General features: G+C 44.4%; 1 protein-coding gene across 1 annotated transcript; it reads right to left on the bottom strand.

The window, feature by feature from the left end:
* Window positions 1-434: 434 nt before the first annotated feature.
* On the bottom strand, window positions 435-14,959 carry TMEM233 (transmembrane protein 233). Its single transcript, XM_040081235.2, has 3 exons — window positions 14,771-14,959; window positions 7,877-8,011; window positions 435-2,240 (listed from the first exon to the last, which is right to left on the bottom strand). Exons 1-3 carry the CDS (start codon window positions 14,957-14,959, stop codon window positions 2,229-2,231), a joined length of 336 nt encoding a protein of 111 aa, XP_039937169.1. The 3' UTR covers window positions 435-2,228.
* Between the last annotated feature and the right edge of the window lie 883 nt (window positions 14,960-15,842).

Genomic DNA, 15,842 nt, shown 5'->3' with positions numbered 1-15,842 from the left:
TTTTTATACCAATCAATAGCACTGTAAGGTACCAACATTTATCTTCAGAAGCACTTGAAGGTACAATGGCTCAATTCTCAATTATATTAAGAGTGAGACTTCAAAGATATTTATGAGGAACAAGATGCAAGTTAGATTTCCAGTATGGTTTTCAAAAGCTTCTGAACAAGTCGGGTGTCTAACTCCTATTGATCTCAACCCTTGTCAGGCAGTTAAAAAAATAGTTTGAGTTGCCTATCCCTATCCTCTGGTACCCATATAACTTTGGAAACCTCCTTTTGTTATGGTTCACTTTATTCTGAAACTGTCCAAGGGGTTAGAAAAAGGGATTTTACTCTTTCCAGTAGAAGAGGCAACAGAACTTAGGAAAGACACTTCCCACATACCAGAATAGACATGAATTAAAAGTAATTTTATTCCACTTGTCAATGACATTTTTATCATATCTGATAATAAGGCAAGCTACTAAAAGTCCCACAAGACATATCAGACCATTAAAATAGTATTCTAAAACCAAAGAGGAGTTCACAGAACAGCCAATTCTTGGGATCATCAAAATCAGTGGCAAGATTCCCATGTGGACAAATCTCATCAGTGTAAATGTTTAATAAATCAGATGACTTCACCAGTGTTTGTGAAGTTTTATACTGCAGTAATTAAGGAGAGGTTATGCTTCACTGACTTCAATGAAAAACAGAATTTGGCAGGAAGGAAAGCAAAAAAGCACATTGAAAATATAATATCAAGGCACAAAAAATACATGCTACTTCCAGGCATATGCTTTAACAAGTAAAGGTTTCTGGGAGTATTTTTTTGTTTTTAATAGCTTGTTGAACTCCTGACAGATGATTCTTCTCTCACCTGCACCTGCAGAACTCCCTAGATTTCTGGGCAGTTCCCCCAGGTTGATGTTGGTGCAGGGAGAGGGAGTGGAAGTTGGCACAGCTCACTTGGAGGTGTGGAAATAAAGCAAACAGAGCAACTGCTGAGGATGCAGCCACATCTTAAATGCTCACCAGAGGCTACTCCTTTTAACATGGAATATTTGTGTGACAAAACAATTGTGTTCTGTGAAAGAGTTTCCAGCTAATAAAAACAGCAGTCCCATGCTAAATTTTCACAGGTATCAAGAAACTGCAGTAATTTAGAGGCCAACATTTCTGGAACCTGAGGCTGCTCACTGAGTAGTGTCTGAGGGTCAGAAAGTGTGTCTGTAACTAAGAAGAGGTGCAAAAGTCTGTCCATCCTAACTGCAGTGATACACAGACCAGCCATAGAGATGAGAGGATGAACTAAACAAAACCCACATGAACAAAGCAGAACACAATGAAACTATGTGCCTTGCTAGAAGCACAACAACAAAGGGATGAAGGACATCTGTTTAAAAAGATCTTTTGTCAGATAAAAAAAAAAAAAACAACAGGAACTTTTTACATAGGTGAAGTTTAAAGAGGAATATATGATCAGTGCAAATTTAATGCAGGACTGGAGCTAAGTCAAGGGAGTGCAACAATGAAAGACAACAAAATAAAAATAAATCATAAGGAAAAACATGGATGCTATGGAAAAAGAATCTCTCTTAATAATCAAGTGATTGAAATCGGTCCCAGGTGGTTAAAAATCCAAGGTAAAGTTCTAAAAGCTGAGGATGACAAAAGAAAGCAGCTGCTGAGTCAGAGTGTGCCCACGGCACTATAAAATCACAGAGCAGGATAAAATCACAAACCCATGGGTACAGTTGTGTCATGTTGAGATTATTTTACAGTAATGAAAAAATCCGTAGTGGCCTGATCCAAAATCTGCCAGAAGTACCAGGAGTTCTCCTACTAGCTTCAGTGGGCTGTGCATCAGATCTTACGCTGTGCACCATAAAAAGTCTGGATACGTTGGCTTTGTCTGGCTGGGGTCAGCCAGGGAACATCACGGATCCAGAATACATTCCATGGAAATGAGAAAGAAAAGGGATTTTTTTTTTAGGGCAAGATCTCATTATGCATTAGGGTGAGAGAGAAAATGCTGATTTATACTGAGATGTCTTATAAATAAATAATTTTGAAAACCTGGTCACGCCATGCTGATTAACTAACTGGGCTATCAGTTCATTCACCAGCAACATGCCTCTGCAGACTTGTAGGGTCAGAGCTAACAGTCTGGAATGGTTTCCATCTCTTCTTTTTCCCCCTCCAGAGGTTTACATGTTGATATCATCCAAGTGCAGTCCTGGTTCTTCAGATAGCATGCTGCAAGGACACAGAAATATGTGTGTTTAAAGGAGGAGAAGACAGAGAGTTTGCCCTGTGAGTTTAAATTATTAATTCTACAGACCTAATGGATACATTATGCCACATTAGTGGCACTTGTTCTCTTAACAAACATCCCTCTAGACTAGCAGCTCAATACAGTTTTGAATCAAAGAGCTGAGTTTCTAATGGCATTGGTCATCTGTCAATCCGAACTGAATTTTTAAACTGGGTTACCTGAATCAATGCAAATTAGGGCCTTTCATTGCCAGGAAATGGACTCTTATTTGACAAAGATTCATGAGGTCTACAGCATCTCTGCTCCCTTGGAGTGGTACATAAAGCAGTCAGACAAGAACAGCACTCCAGCAGTGGAGAACTTGGTAAATCCAACAGTAATACACAACATGCTTTAAAAGGAAACCTGTCCTGTGCATCTGCATTAGGAGAGGAAGGACCTGAGGAATTCCCTCAAATTCTTGTGTAGGGAAAAGCTCTTAGACCATACCCATGGATGCCCTGACCTAGCCCTGGATTCTGGGTTCTGCTGGAGTCTGAGGGCTCTCCTCCATCAGGCAGCTACATTCTAGCAGCTCCTCAAGGAGGGATCTAGGAGCCAAGGCACTGCACAGTGAATATATCCTGCACTACTGCCTTTGCTGATTGTTTCTTGGATGCTACTCATTACTCCCCTGGGTAGAATCCATTATGGAAACATCTCCTCTGTGCACAGATGAAACAACTGTTTCTGGACCAGGATTTTTCATGTGGTTTGCTGAGGAAGTCAGGCTGGTGTAACCACATTGGCTGTGCACCTGCAAACTGTGCCACTGCTCAGCCTCCCAGCTGAGGGAACACTCTGAGAGACAGGCAGAGGACTTCAGGCTCCTATGTTTTCACAAATCCAGTAAAAGAAGGTAAGGATCAAGGAAATAATCAGTATGTGCCTTAGAAAAGCTGCCGTATGAGCTCCCTGGCTGGGTGGGCACCAAGAATTAAAGAACAGGAATGCCCTGACTTCAGGCTTGGAGCTCTAGCCTTTACTGGCAAGCCAATCCCTGCAGCACAAGACCCTGACTTGTTTATTTTTATGGTAAGGTGCAGAACACAGGCTGGCCAGTGTAAAGATCTGGAGGCTGGCTGAGTAATCCCTGTCCTTGTGCTGGTCTTCAGCTTATTCCATCTCTGAAAGACAGACAGTCACTGAGTGAAATGTCTGCAAAGGCTTCTGAGAGCCTCAGGAACAGACAGCAGAGATATTAAAAATAATCTTGCACTCCTTTTCCTCCTGAAGAATTATTTCTAAGTCAGTGATGAAACTTTATGTGTACATCTGTTCCTGGTGCACAGTCTAAACACTTCCTCCTTTTCCTTCTACCCAGAATCACCAATGCTGCATTGCTGCATGTGTGCTTGATTTAAAACCCTGCTGATTCTGAGCAGTGCAAGCTGGTGCTTTCCTCACAGCCTGGCTGGCTTTGTGTTCCTTGGAAGCCATGCTGACAGGTGGCATTTCTGTGGCTTCCCTGGGGTGAAGTTCTAAATCAGGGGAGATTAAAGAAGGGGTCAGAAGTTCAGGCTCCTCTACGAAAGCATTAAAATACCATAATAGTTTGCATAAAATTCCAAAGTCACGGCATTTTGGCTACCCTTCCTCAGAGCAGAACTGTTGCTGTCTCAGTCTACTGAAGTTTTTCCTTCTCTCTAACACCTCTCACTCATCCTCCACATTTCTGCTTGGCTCACTTCCACTTGTCCAGACTGCAGAAATCCACAAGAGAGGAGCACAGAAGACGTGGGCTGTGTATGAAATGCCTTGTGGCTCAACTGGGTGGCAAAACTCATGTGAGCTCTAGTTCAGCCCTGAACAGCATTGTGAAGTGTCACTCAGACACTAGAGATGGTCTATAAGTACGTGCTGTGAGGAGCTGAATATTGTTCTGCACTACTCACATGGCAGCATGAAGTTTAGATCCAGTTAAGAAAAGGGTTTGGGATATCTAGGATCTCCTTCATTTAAGTAGAGGAGGATCCAGCCCAGGATTTATTTTCCCTAAACCCTGCCAGCAGAACTCAAATGTAATCCAAGGGTGTCTCATGTCAGCAAAACCCAAAACAAAACAGAATTTGGACTCTGCTTCAGAAACGTTGAGGCTGCTCTGAAAACACAGATTGTAAATGACTCAAGAGCCCTCACTGACTGACAAAATTACCACCTTTTGCTCAAAAAAATGCTTAGAGGCTGACTGCAAGTGTGTGCAAGCCTGGGGAAAGGTTGCTAAGAGGAGCATGAGAACAGTGGCACTGGGCGGGAACAAACAAGAGTATGGCACACACAGGCTGTGGCACACAGCCCTGCCCTGCTCCAGGTCACGGTGGTGTCCCCTCAGGGAAGGCAAATACATCCCATTTCTCACTGCAGCTCTTGATGGACAACATGCCTGAGGCACACATGCAGGGCCAGACTGTGGTGACACGAATACCAGCTAAAGTTACATCTGAGCGAGCCCTGGAAATGTAACTCGGCGCTCAGGACTGGCAGGGGAGCAGGGGAAGCTGACAGGAGAGGGTAAAAGCAAATGGGGAAGAGCAAGAATAAATTGGGCCCAGTGTGGGACAATTTCACAGCCTGATTTCACACACAGCACAGCTCTGCACTCAGAGTCCTCAGCACAGTGAGGGACACGCCACTTTACATTGATCAGGACGCACAAGTTTTATTGCTGGGCTGTCAACTCCAGTGATGCAAGTGATGGCTTCCCCTTGCCTACATTTAGGGGCACGACTGCAGAACGGAGATGGTTCCCAAGTGTTGGGTGGGCTCTGTTCCAGGGTATAAATATGTATCACTACATATCTTAATATATGTTTGCTAAAGATAACATGCCAGTGTTCAAGACAAATGAGGCTCTCCAAGGCAGCAGGAGAAGCCCCAAGCTGACTTAGCTCTGAGTAAATCTTCAAAATGAGAAGTCAAGGCTGTTTCTTCCCTGCAGACGTAGGTGTTGGCTGCCGTTATTCCTGTGTTACTGTTGCTCTGTGACTGAACAAACCAAGGAAGGCACACGAGGACACTTGGAAGTAGGGGTTTTCTAAAAAGTGAAAGGGTCTTCCTTTTCCCAAGTCTGCCACTATTATTGAGGGTATATTTGGGAGTATTATTGGTGGTATAAATCAGTGTTTGTCCAAAACGGGAATTTCCTGCTCTTCTCTCTGCAACTTCTACCATTTCTACCCTCAACACACCTGACTTGATATTTTTCTCCTGGCTAAGGCATGTGGAGTTGTTTTGAAGGAGGCTTCAGAGCCAGCTGAGCCTGACTCAAGTTCCTGCACCAAGAAGAATAGCTGTGTAACAATTGATAAAGATTCCCCCCTGCCAGCCTGACTTGGATGTCTCATTCTTGTTGCTTCCCAGAGGCTGGATGTTGGGAAGAAAACTCGAATTCTCAGCACACTTTGCATCTTTGATACTGGCAGCAGTATCTCCCAGAGGTAATTTGCAGTGAAACTCCTTATCCTTTGAAGACCATAAGAAGCCACAAGGAATGTCAGCAGGAAGAACTGGGTACTGTGGTACCTGATTAATTTCAGTGGATAAAGTGCACAGGAATCAATCTTGGAAGGGTCAAGCCTTTCATACATATTGCTGAAGTTGAACTTTCGGGAAAAATGCATGTGTAGGTCATGGGAACATTAAATCTGTGCTTAATGTAATCAGATAAATCTGCCATATTGTTGTACCAAGGCTATTTTCTGCTACCTTACTAATATTGAAACATACATTAAAGTTAGCATAGAATTAATTTACAATCACTTCAGCAGAGGCAAAGTGTCTGTCAGTAAATATTCATGAGAAAGGCACAAATGGGTGTGAGATCACTGAATGGAGTGTGCAAAGCCATTCACAGCAGTGGCATGTCAGACTAAGACAGTTTAGTATAAAAACATCCAAGAGTAAGGCAACAGAGGGGTCTGAGGTATAAGCATGGAAAGTGGAAGGACCAGCTGGGTGCTTTTGTTCATTCATTTTCACATTAAAAGATTGTTGTTGCCATCAAACCTTTCTTAGAAGCAAAGGCTTTTTGTAGGGTGACAAGTGAGAGGGAGAAGGGGAGCAGTAAAGAGGCTGGAAGAGCAGAGAGCAGAGTGAATCCAGTAAACCCTGACTCCTCACAAAAGTCGTGGTACCATTTGGCCAAGAAAGCTTTGTGGAAACTATGTACAGAAATTAATATCCCAGCAGTGTGCTGAGGGTTCCCAGGCACCTGGCTGATTCTACTCAACAGAGAGTTTTCTCTTTAAAAAAAGCAACCCAGAACTAAAACCAATTTAAAAAGTCCTCAAAAAAAAAAAAAAAAAGTTACATTATACTGGTTAACTGCTGCCTGGTCACTGTGAATGCTTCGGGCCAGTGCTGTCTGCCACTCCTCACACTGCCCTTCTCTCCCCTACTTTGAAAAAATAACTGGGCTGCTCTCCTTGCCTGAGAAATGATGAGTAAGGTGGTGGAGGCAAACAGAAGAATTTACTGCTGCTCTCAATTACAAAACTTGGCACCCCCAGCCTGAAGGGACTTGGGTTTAAGTCTGTGAGCGCTGAATGAGCTGAACACAAGCTGAACCAAGGCTCATGCTTGCAAAATGCATAGAAAATTAATGAAGGCACAGGATGCTTCAGAGTCTGCGGCACCATCTAATAATATCCCACAGAGCTGGACCCCATGTCCAGTAACTTCCCTGCAGCTCAATATGTTGTACTTCAAATTTTGTATGAAAATGCTGTACACATTTAACCAGTTACTCCATTCCACTCCCCAGAGATGTCTTAATTTCAGTGGGAAATGGAGTGATCACTGTTTATAGTTTATGCATACGTTTGTACAGTGCACTAAAAGACACCCACCAACCAAACCAGCCAACAATAAATTCATTTAAATTGGTTATTTTAATAGGAAGCGCACAGTATTGTGGAGAAAAGAACATTGTTGCACAAGCTAAAGAAAGATTATCAGTACCCTCAATTACTTTTGTCCTCTTTTCCAGTAATCCATCTGGATAACCTCTGTGTTACAGAGATTCATTTGTTGGGCTTTGTTTCTATTATTGCAGGTGTGGGAAGGCAGGACAATAACACAGCATGGAGAGTGAAAGGCCTCACCCCACAGAGACCCAAGTCACAATGACATTTGTGGTCACTTTTTATATAGTTCTGGTCATCTGTTTTACTGTCACACTGTAGAGGAGTGACTGTTGTCTCCTCCTTGCAGAGTTAAAAAATCAGTTGGCCAGACTGTGAGACTGAAAATTAGCACGTGGGGACTCTGTTACCTGAAATTTAAAAATCTAAGGTCACTTGGTCTGAAAGATGGTGAATCTCAGGAGGAGAAAAACCAAAAAGCAAGTGGCCAAAATTGGAAAAACATATTGGAGCTGCAAGGGTTTCTAGAAAACCCCCTGCTGCTAAGACAGAATTGCTCGTGTTTAACCACAGACAACAGAAATTTCTAAACCGTAAAATATGAAAAGAATTCATTTGGAAAGCATCCCTAAATAGATGAAGAGAGGTGGCTGTGGCAGGCACCAGTGCCTTGTTCTGGAGCCCCTGCAGGGAGGGCTGCGAGAGCAGCTGCTCACCGTTGTGAAGTGAACCACGCAGTAGATGCCGATGATGACGAGGCCGATGATGATGGAGGCCACGGCCACCCAGAGCGCGTTGCGACCCAGCCGCTTGGAGCCTTCTATGTCCCCTTGGTTGTAACTGTTCAGAGCCTGCAGAGGGGAAACAGGGAATCACAGCTCTTCCTTTAAAACAGGAGCCTGTTGGCAAAGCAACGTGACAGCTCTCAACCAACAGAACAAATCAATGTTGGCTGTCGAGGTAAGCAGGGAGTTCAGCTTTCTGTTCCACTCATTTTCAGTACGTTTCATTGAAGCAACAATTCCTTTTTTTTTTTTTTTTTTCCAGTGGTGAGGCTTTGTTCATATGATACACACCAGCATAAACCAGGCCCTTTTATCTTTGGAAATAGTTTTGTAGTATATGAGAATTGTTTGGTGGCCACTTCACTAGCATTGAGATAAATTCTTATGCTTTATGGGACTATAAGCATAAAAAAGAGCATAAATAGGCTGCATTTTTTGAGAAAGTCTCAGCAAAACTTAAAGAAGCTTGCTAATTTCCTATTTTTCCAATATATTACTTTTCAAGAAAAAAAAAAAAGTTTGAAGAATTAATAGGTAGTTTGCTAGCAGTGGGAAAAATACAAACCCAAAGAAATACAGGTCATCTGAACAAAACATCTGAGTGCCATCCTCATGGGCTAGAAGTTGTTGTGTTCCTTTGCGTTTCTGGAAGACACTGATAATTATTATCATATCCATCCTGAGGTGTGCATCAGATATCCCCATATTATCTCAAGAGACTCGAGTTTCTCTCTCTCACCCGTGACTTAGCAGATACTTTACATTCATTGCATGCTCAGATTGCCATGTGTGATAGGACCACTAGGCTTTTGGGAGACAGACTGTAGGATTTTCTGAATTAATTTTTGGTTTAACCAAACCATTTTTAAAGGAAAAGATTCAGTGAATGACACAGAGGTGCTGTAGTACATGAGTCTAAACACAGTTTGTAGTAATTTTTTTCCCAAGGATGAGATGCTATCAAAGCATTAAAAAGGGTGTTATTCCTAAGAATTCTTTTGTAAAATCATGAGAGTTTGAGTTCATAAACCGTAACACTGAGTCCAGGTTTCTTGATCAGATTGCACTATTGAACTCAGCATACTTCCTCAGGGAATCAGATTAGTCACAACATGGTTTTTAGTATCTTGTATATATTTCAGGAGGTATCAGAGAAATGGGAAGAGTAGGGGGAGAGGTATGGGGACCTGATCAAATTAACTGTTCTATGGACTAAAGAATTCAGATTGTCTCTAGAAAATGACTGCATGAAATATCACTGAGTGCTATAATGGAAGTGCTTCAGTTATAAATCACTTCTTGCAGAAACACAGAACAAGAGAGTGAAGAGCTGAGACAGCGGGGAGCAGGAAAGGGATGAATTTCAGAGCACACCAAGCATTGCTGTGGAGCCATTTCTCCCAAGCAGGAAGGCAGTGAGGGGCATGATGTGTGTGCTGTGTCGATTAGTGAGCACACAGAGCTAATGGGCTGGGTGCACTCGTGTGTCAGCACTGCAGGAGCATCAGCCCAGCCCAGACAGTCCCAAAGCAACACAGCCTGCATTCCTAGAATTGCATCTCAAGGATAAGTGCAGGTTCTTATTCTCTGGAGTCTGTGAAAGGCTGAGATGCTGATGCACTCATGTCCTTAAAGAGAGCATTGATACATTTCTTCCCTTCCTGGAAGCCCACATGCCTAAACATTTCTCTGGTTTACATCTCCAAAGAGTATCACTAATACCTCTGCTCTGCTGTCAGATTTCATTGAGGTTGGAAAGCACATAATGGGGAAGGAGGGCAGAGATGGAAATGGGAGATGGGCACGAGCACACGGTCAAACAGGACAGTGTCAGCCCTGATACTGGTACAAAGGCTGCTGGCACAGTCCTCTCACCTAAGCCACTCCGCTGTCCCCAGCAGTCCTGGCTGCAGAAGAGCTTTCTCAAAGTACATTTGGGAAGGTCGTTAAAAGGATTATGAGGAGAAACACATCTCAGCTTGGCCTTGAACAGACTGACCTTGTCCTGTCTCTGCCAACATCCACCAATACCACTGTGGCTGCAGGGAGAAACACAGAGAAGCACCACAGACACCCTGGCCTGGACTTTGTGCTCCCCTCTCATCAAAGGACTCTCCTTGCATGGCATCTACAGAGGGGTTCTGCAGGCACCATCGACTCCGTTCCCCAGGCTTGTGGTCTCAAAAGTCAGACAGACAGAGTTGTAAGCAAGACCTGACAGCACCAGCTTGCAGTTCTGGGCCATTTTACGAATGTATTTAGGAAGTCTGGAAAATTTCCATGTGATTTCTGCAGGTACTGCATAAATAATTCACCGTGCAAACTTCAATAAATAATGTCATTTTAATACAAATCCACGATGAAGAGGAGGAAAACAGCATTAATGATAAAGAATAGGATTTGAGAGAGACAGGAAGGAGACCGAAGTTTCTCTATGAAGAGGTTTAAATTAAATGATAAATGAAGCAATTTAGAAAGCATTCAATAAAAAATAAGAGGTTTGAGGGAGTGGTTGGGGTCTGATGCAAAGCTTTTTGAAATTCATTACTTCCATCTTCTTCAAAGGTTTCCTGGTCAAGCTTCTAGTTTTCAACATTAGACAGAGGTAACATCAACAGTTAAAGCCTTAATTGTTACATCTGTTTATTTCCAAGGGCTGGGCAATATATTGAGAACACAGCACCTGTATGAGGCATTTGGTCTGTCCAACTTTTAAAACAAATTTCAGCCCTTTTTGACGTAACACCATATGATTTCTCAGGTTTCTGCTACCTTGCTCGCTATGAAGTCATAATGTAAATTAAAGCCACAGTTCTGCAGCTGTTTGTTTACTTGAGTAATCTCAGTGACCTCACCAGCTTCACACACATCTATTTATAAAACATTCTCAGTTCAACAATAAAGTGACTTGACCTCATGTGAACAGAAATGTGCTGGATTAGCTATAAAATATTAATCCCTTTTTTTGTGTATTTTCTGTTCCACACTCCCAGAGCACTGATCATGGCAAAAACAGAAAGAACACTGAATTACTTCAGAAACCTACCTCTACATTTGTCACAGATCTGGGCAGACCAGACTGAGGTTCTCTGATCAGCATTTTCTAGGCTCTGTAAGCCAGGCTGGGTGAACCTTATTTGGCTGTGCCTGGAAAGGAGACACTCTCTAGTTCAGACCTAAGGAAGAAGGAGACCTGCTGACTCAGGGTGACTTCTCACTGTAGGAACAGCTCACGGGGAAATACAAAGAAAAGGGGGGACTTGGGGAGCAAGGCAGGAGAGCAGGCAGGTGCTGAGCAAGACATGTGAAAGGGGAGTTTGCTCTGTAGAGTGCTGCTGAGGGAAAACAAAAACCTAAAGTTTTTGCAAAGGCAAGGGCCATGCAAAAATGCCTTAACAACTGCCCTGTTGTTTAATATTCCTGAATATTAAATATGTTGTTTAATATTCCTGAAGTGAGTACAGACTGTCCCATATGGTGTTAGACATCCAGGTACCTACAAGCTACCTAACAAGGGATATATAAATAATAAACTCTACAAGTAAACTTTCTAACTACAGAAACACTGTCACTGTGCTGGTCACTGAGCTGGCCACAGCCAACACATTGCACGTGGCTCCTTAGGCTCCCAATTAGAGGAGGTGGCTCCCTGAGAAAGCAAGGCCCATCCTTTCCTGTCTCCACCACTTCCACCACCCTCTAATTTGTTGTCTCTGATTAGGGAAACCCATATAAGGACAAGGCATCTGAATCCAACAGCAACAAATGCAGACAAAGGACTTGTTACTATCAGATGCAGATGAGCCAAGATTGTCACAGCTTGACCACATATGTTGTTTGAAGCATGGAAATGATTAAACAAAAATGTGTCAACAGAAAGAGGGAGTTTGGAGCAAAAATCAGTGAGAAATATCTTTGGAGAGACTGTTTGGAGGTTGTTACAAATATGAGGCCCTATGGAACTGCAGGCCTAGTCTGCCATGGAGATCTTTGAAATAAAGACAGCTGAAGGGGGGTACTGAGAAAGGCCAACAAAATGTGTTCAATTGTCAGACCTCAGTGCTGGCATTGAAAATATCTCATTCATTCCCCAGAGTTATTCCACAGCCTCCTCTAGCTCTGATCCCATGAGCCAGACACAGCCAGTCCACCCCAGCCAGGTCTCAGACACAGCTGGCAGCTGTGGCACCACTGCAGATAAGGAGCCAAAGAGCCCAGTGACACAGTGCCCACCCCCAGCCCTGCACAAGAGAAATCTCCTGTGCCACAGAAGCCTCCTGACCTGGTGCCTGCTCCCAGACTCTTGCTCCTGGTGCCTGTGGTTACACCTGTATGAGAAAGAATAGGGCAAATCTGAGGGAGGCGTCCCTGGGGCTGAGTGAGAGGACACAGCTGCTCACAGTGATCCAGCTGCTGGGAGCAACAAGGAGCAGAGCTGCTGGCATCTTCCTGGGGCTGCAGAAGGGTGTTGAGAACAGTGATCCTACAGCCAGGAGTTCTGGGGAAAACAGAACTCCATCTGCCAGAAATGCCGAGCAATGCTCACCCCTGAGAGTGGCCAATGGCTCATTGGAGGGGGGCTCTTGTAATGGCAAAATGACACACACTGATGCCATTAATGTCACAGCTCTCCTGCGACCCCTGCCACGAGAAACAGAGGTAAGGAACTAGTATTGCAATAAGGAGAACTTGCAAAAGGTTTATTCTAAAAATAAAGTGGAAGAGGTAAGATCTGTAATGGTGAGGTATGAGCCCCCAAAGGTGAGAAAGAAGTGAGGAAACCAGTGCTGGAGTTGTAAATGGGGCAGCAGAAGAGGCAGAAGAGACAAGAAGAGACTGAAGACAAATCTGTCATTTATTTTGGGGGTGTGTTAGAGCCCAGACTCTACTTTTAGAGCGAAAACATTGTCTGAATTTAGAACAGTTAAGGAGGACATGACACAGGTACACAGGGTGCTGAGCCATGCCCCCTCTGGAAGCCAGTAGGACTTTCCCTTTTAGACCCGTTTTAAGAAGTGGAAATTTGTAGTGAATCCACTTGTAAGGGTCTTTAAATCTGACCCAAGATCTCAGGTAAGCTCTGCAGACTGTAAAGGTATCTTCTACAAGAAAAGAAAATAACCTACTCTTGTATCTCTGTGTTAACCCTTAGCAAGTCCAGCTGAGAAAGGGAGGGGGGTGCAGATCCCAGCAGAAGTGGAAATAAAACCAGCACAGGCTAAAATGCAGAACCTGCAGCTGAGGATAATGCAGCAGTTACAGGTTGCAGCTTGGAAAGACAGGGGGTCAGGCTGTGGAAAAAAAATTGGATGTGTTATTTTTATAGAAAAATAAGAGGTTTTAGGTAGGATGCTGTTGAAACAGAAGCTATTCCCAGACAAGGGAGGTTGTTGGTCTGGTTTTTGTTTCCCCCTGTAAGGGAGTGGGCAGCTGAGACCTGCACAGGCTGTTCAGCATTCAGAAAGTGCTCTTCCCACCCTGGTTCCTTCTATCCCCTGCTAACAGTTACTGATGCCTGACTCCAGAAGCCTGCATGAACTTCAACCGGGCTGGGGGTGGAGATTTCTCCATATGGGGTGCAAAAATCTTTAGAGGCCAAATTCTGTCCATGACAGTTAACTTCTGTACAGCCCCAGCACCTTGATGAAAGCAGTGTCACAGTGAACAGATGCTCCCAGCCCCAAAGCATCAGCTCTCATTACTTTATATAGCACCCACAGTGTCTATGGACAGAAAGGATGCAGAGTACCAGCAGAACCAAATCTTCCAAAAATAAGGAAAAGAGCATATTGTATAGTTAAGGTAACAACAAAGAAAATAAACACAGAAGGAAAAAAAAAAAAAAAAAGAAAAAAAAAAAGGGAAAAAAAAGAAAAAAAAAGAGAGAGAGCTAATACTTAGTTAAAAAAAAAAAAAAAGAAAAAAGAAAGACTTGAACAATAGTTTTGGAATAGTGGTTTTCAAACTTCAGTAATATGATTTCTCATCAATCTGCTCATCGGACTTTACAAGAGTGTGTTTTGAGATATTTTAAACATAGTGAGCTATTCTTATACTTAGTTGCAAAAAAGAAATAACTACATTTACACTTACCTTCTCAGCTTGGCTGTCAGAGAAAAGGATAAAAATACACAAGTTTTAAACGTTTTTCAGCCCCTAAACAACAGAAATACATTGCAGTGTTACTGATAACACTCATCATGTACATGACTAGAAAACTCTGGATCTGACTCTGCAACTTTTAACTGAGAGAAGGAGATTCTGTTCCAAGTATCCTTTGGAAGTTAAGGGGATTGCTGGGTTATTAAGGACAATGTGTATCAATTACAGATTGTAGGAGTAAGGCTGTTCTCTCAGTGTGTTTGATACTCAATTTACATGGGCAATTGCCAACAACCTACAATCATTATCATTGTCTGTATTATTCTAATAAATAGTATCAAAGAGCCTGTTTACTGGCAAAAAGGCTCTCCTATTAGATTTGATTAGCTAAAGCAGAAACCAAATCTGATTTCTGTTCTTCAGCTGACACTTTCACACAAGATCCTGTGTCCAATTCAGCGTGCACTTAGTTGATGTAACAAACCGCTTTAACTGGAATAAACCTGCTACCTGATAGCTTGATAGTGAAAACTTGTTGGAAACTGCCTTTCACTGCACGTTTTCCATCGCCGCTGGGATAGCTCGTCGGACCCCCTGCCCGCGCCTGCTGATGCTCCCAGGCTCGCTGCCTCACCCGGTGTCCGCAGGCTCCCGGGACGAGCGGCTCCAAGGCGGCTGGACGCCCCTTTCCCTGCCGGAGCCCAAGCCGGAGGTGCTACTCACCATGACGGCGAACACGAAGGCGACGATGTTGACGGGATAGGCGGGACAGAAGCAGGCGAGGATGCTGAGGAGCAGGTAGCTCTTGGGCCGCGGCTGCGGCGGCCCGTCGGGCAGCTCATCCTCGATGTTGGTCTCGGGGCTGTTCTCCAGAGCCCGCTTGATGTCGGCGCCGGCGGGGAGCGCGGACATGGGGCTGCGGTGCGGCGGGCGGGCGGCGCGGAAAGCCCGGCGCTCCGGGCAGGCGGGACCGAGCGGCGCCGAGCCAAGGGAGCCGCCCCGGGCCGGGGCCGGGGCCGGGCGGGGCGGGGGGGGGCTGCCGCGGGGTCTCAGCGCGGGGTTTGGCTTCACGGGCAGCCGTGGGAAGAGCACCGAGCCCGACGCCGCCCGCAGAGGTTCCCAGCGCCGCGGGGTCCCCGCGCTGCTCCTGCCCGGCCCCGGGAGCGCCCCCGGCGCTGCCGCAGCGCGGCCGGAGCGCGAAACGTGCGGCTGCTCGGGCCCTTTGGGAACTTCTTCAGAGCCCGCAGTTAAAGGACTTTAGCCGAGTTTGCACAGCCCCCGGGAGAACTGCGCTGCGTTCTTAAACTCGCGTTTCCAAGTGTCCGAGCTGCTTCAGCAAGTGGGGGTAAAGCCCGCAAAACCATTTCCTCTCATCTGGACTGAATTTACTATCTCCTAACCCCAGCCTCTTGCTGAACTTAGCAAAAGCATTGAAGAGCAGCAGAAACGAGCGAACTTAAAGCATTATGGTCAATTTTTTAGCAAGTGATTCAGTCCTTACTGAACATGATATCTGTAAGGTGAAACCCACTTTAGGGGATGCAGAAAAGGGAGCAAGGAAATGAACGTTATGTCCAAAACCTAACATATGGGGAAAGAAACCCCCAAACAATCACAATTAAATAAAGATCTACTTCCGTAATGGTTTTCAAGTTGGTGAGGAATAATATGGCAGCCTACACTGAGAAAGGAGCAGGCTGTTTCTGCTATGTGATATTAGAAAAACCTTCACACCTGTATCAGCAAAATGGAGACTTTTGGCCAGATGAAGGCTGAAGTTGAGATTCTGCTCTCA

Source organism: Hirundo rustica, chromosome 17, assembly GCF_015227805.2.
Source record: "Hirundo rustica isolate bHirRus1 chromosome 17, bHirRus1.pri.v3, whole genome shotgun sequence".
Lineage (NCBI taxonomy): Eukaryota > Metazoa > Chordata > Aves > Passeriformes > Hirundinidae > Hirundo > Hirundo rustica.
The sequence above is the reverse complement of the archived record's forward strand: the minus strand, read 5'-3'. Positions and strand labels throughout refer to the sequence as shown.

Coding starts and splice junctions, on each gene's coding strand:
- TMEM233 (XM_040081235.2), bottom strand. CDS start 14,959: ATGTCCGCGCTCCCCGCCGGCGCCGACATCAAGCGGGCTCTGGAGAAC. Junction 8,012..14,770: donor CCTTCGTGTTCGCCGTCATG/GTGAGTAGCACC, acceptor TCCCCTCTGCAG/GCTCTGAACAGTTACAACCA.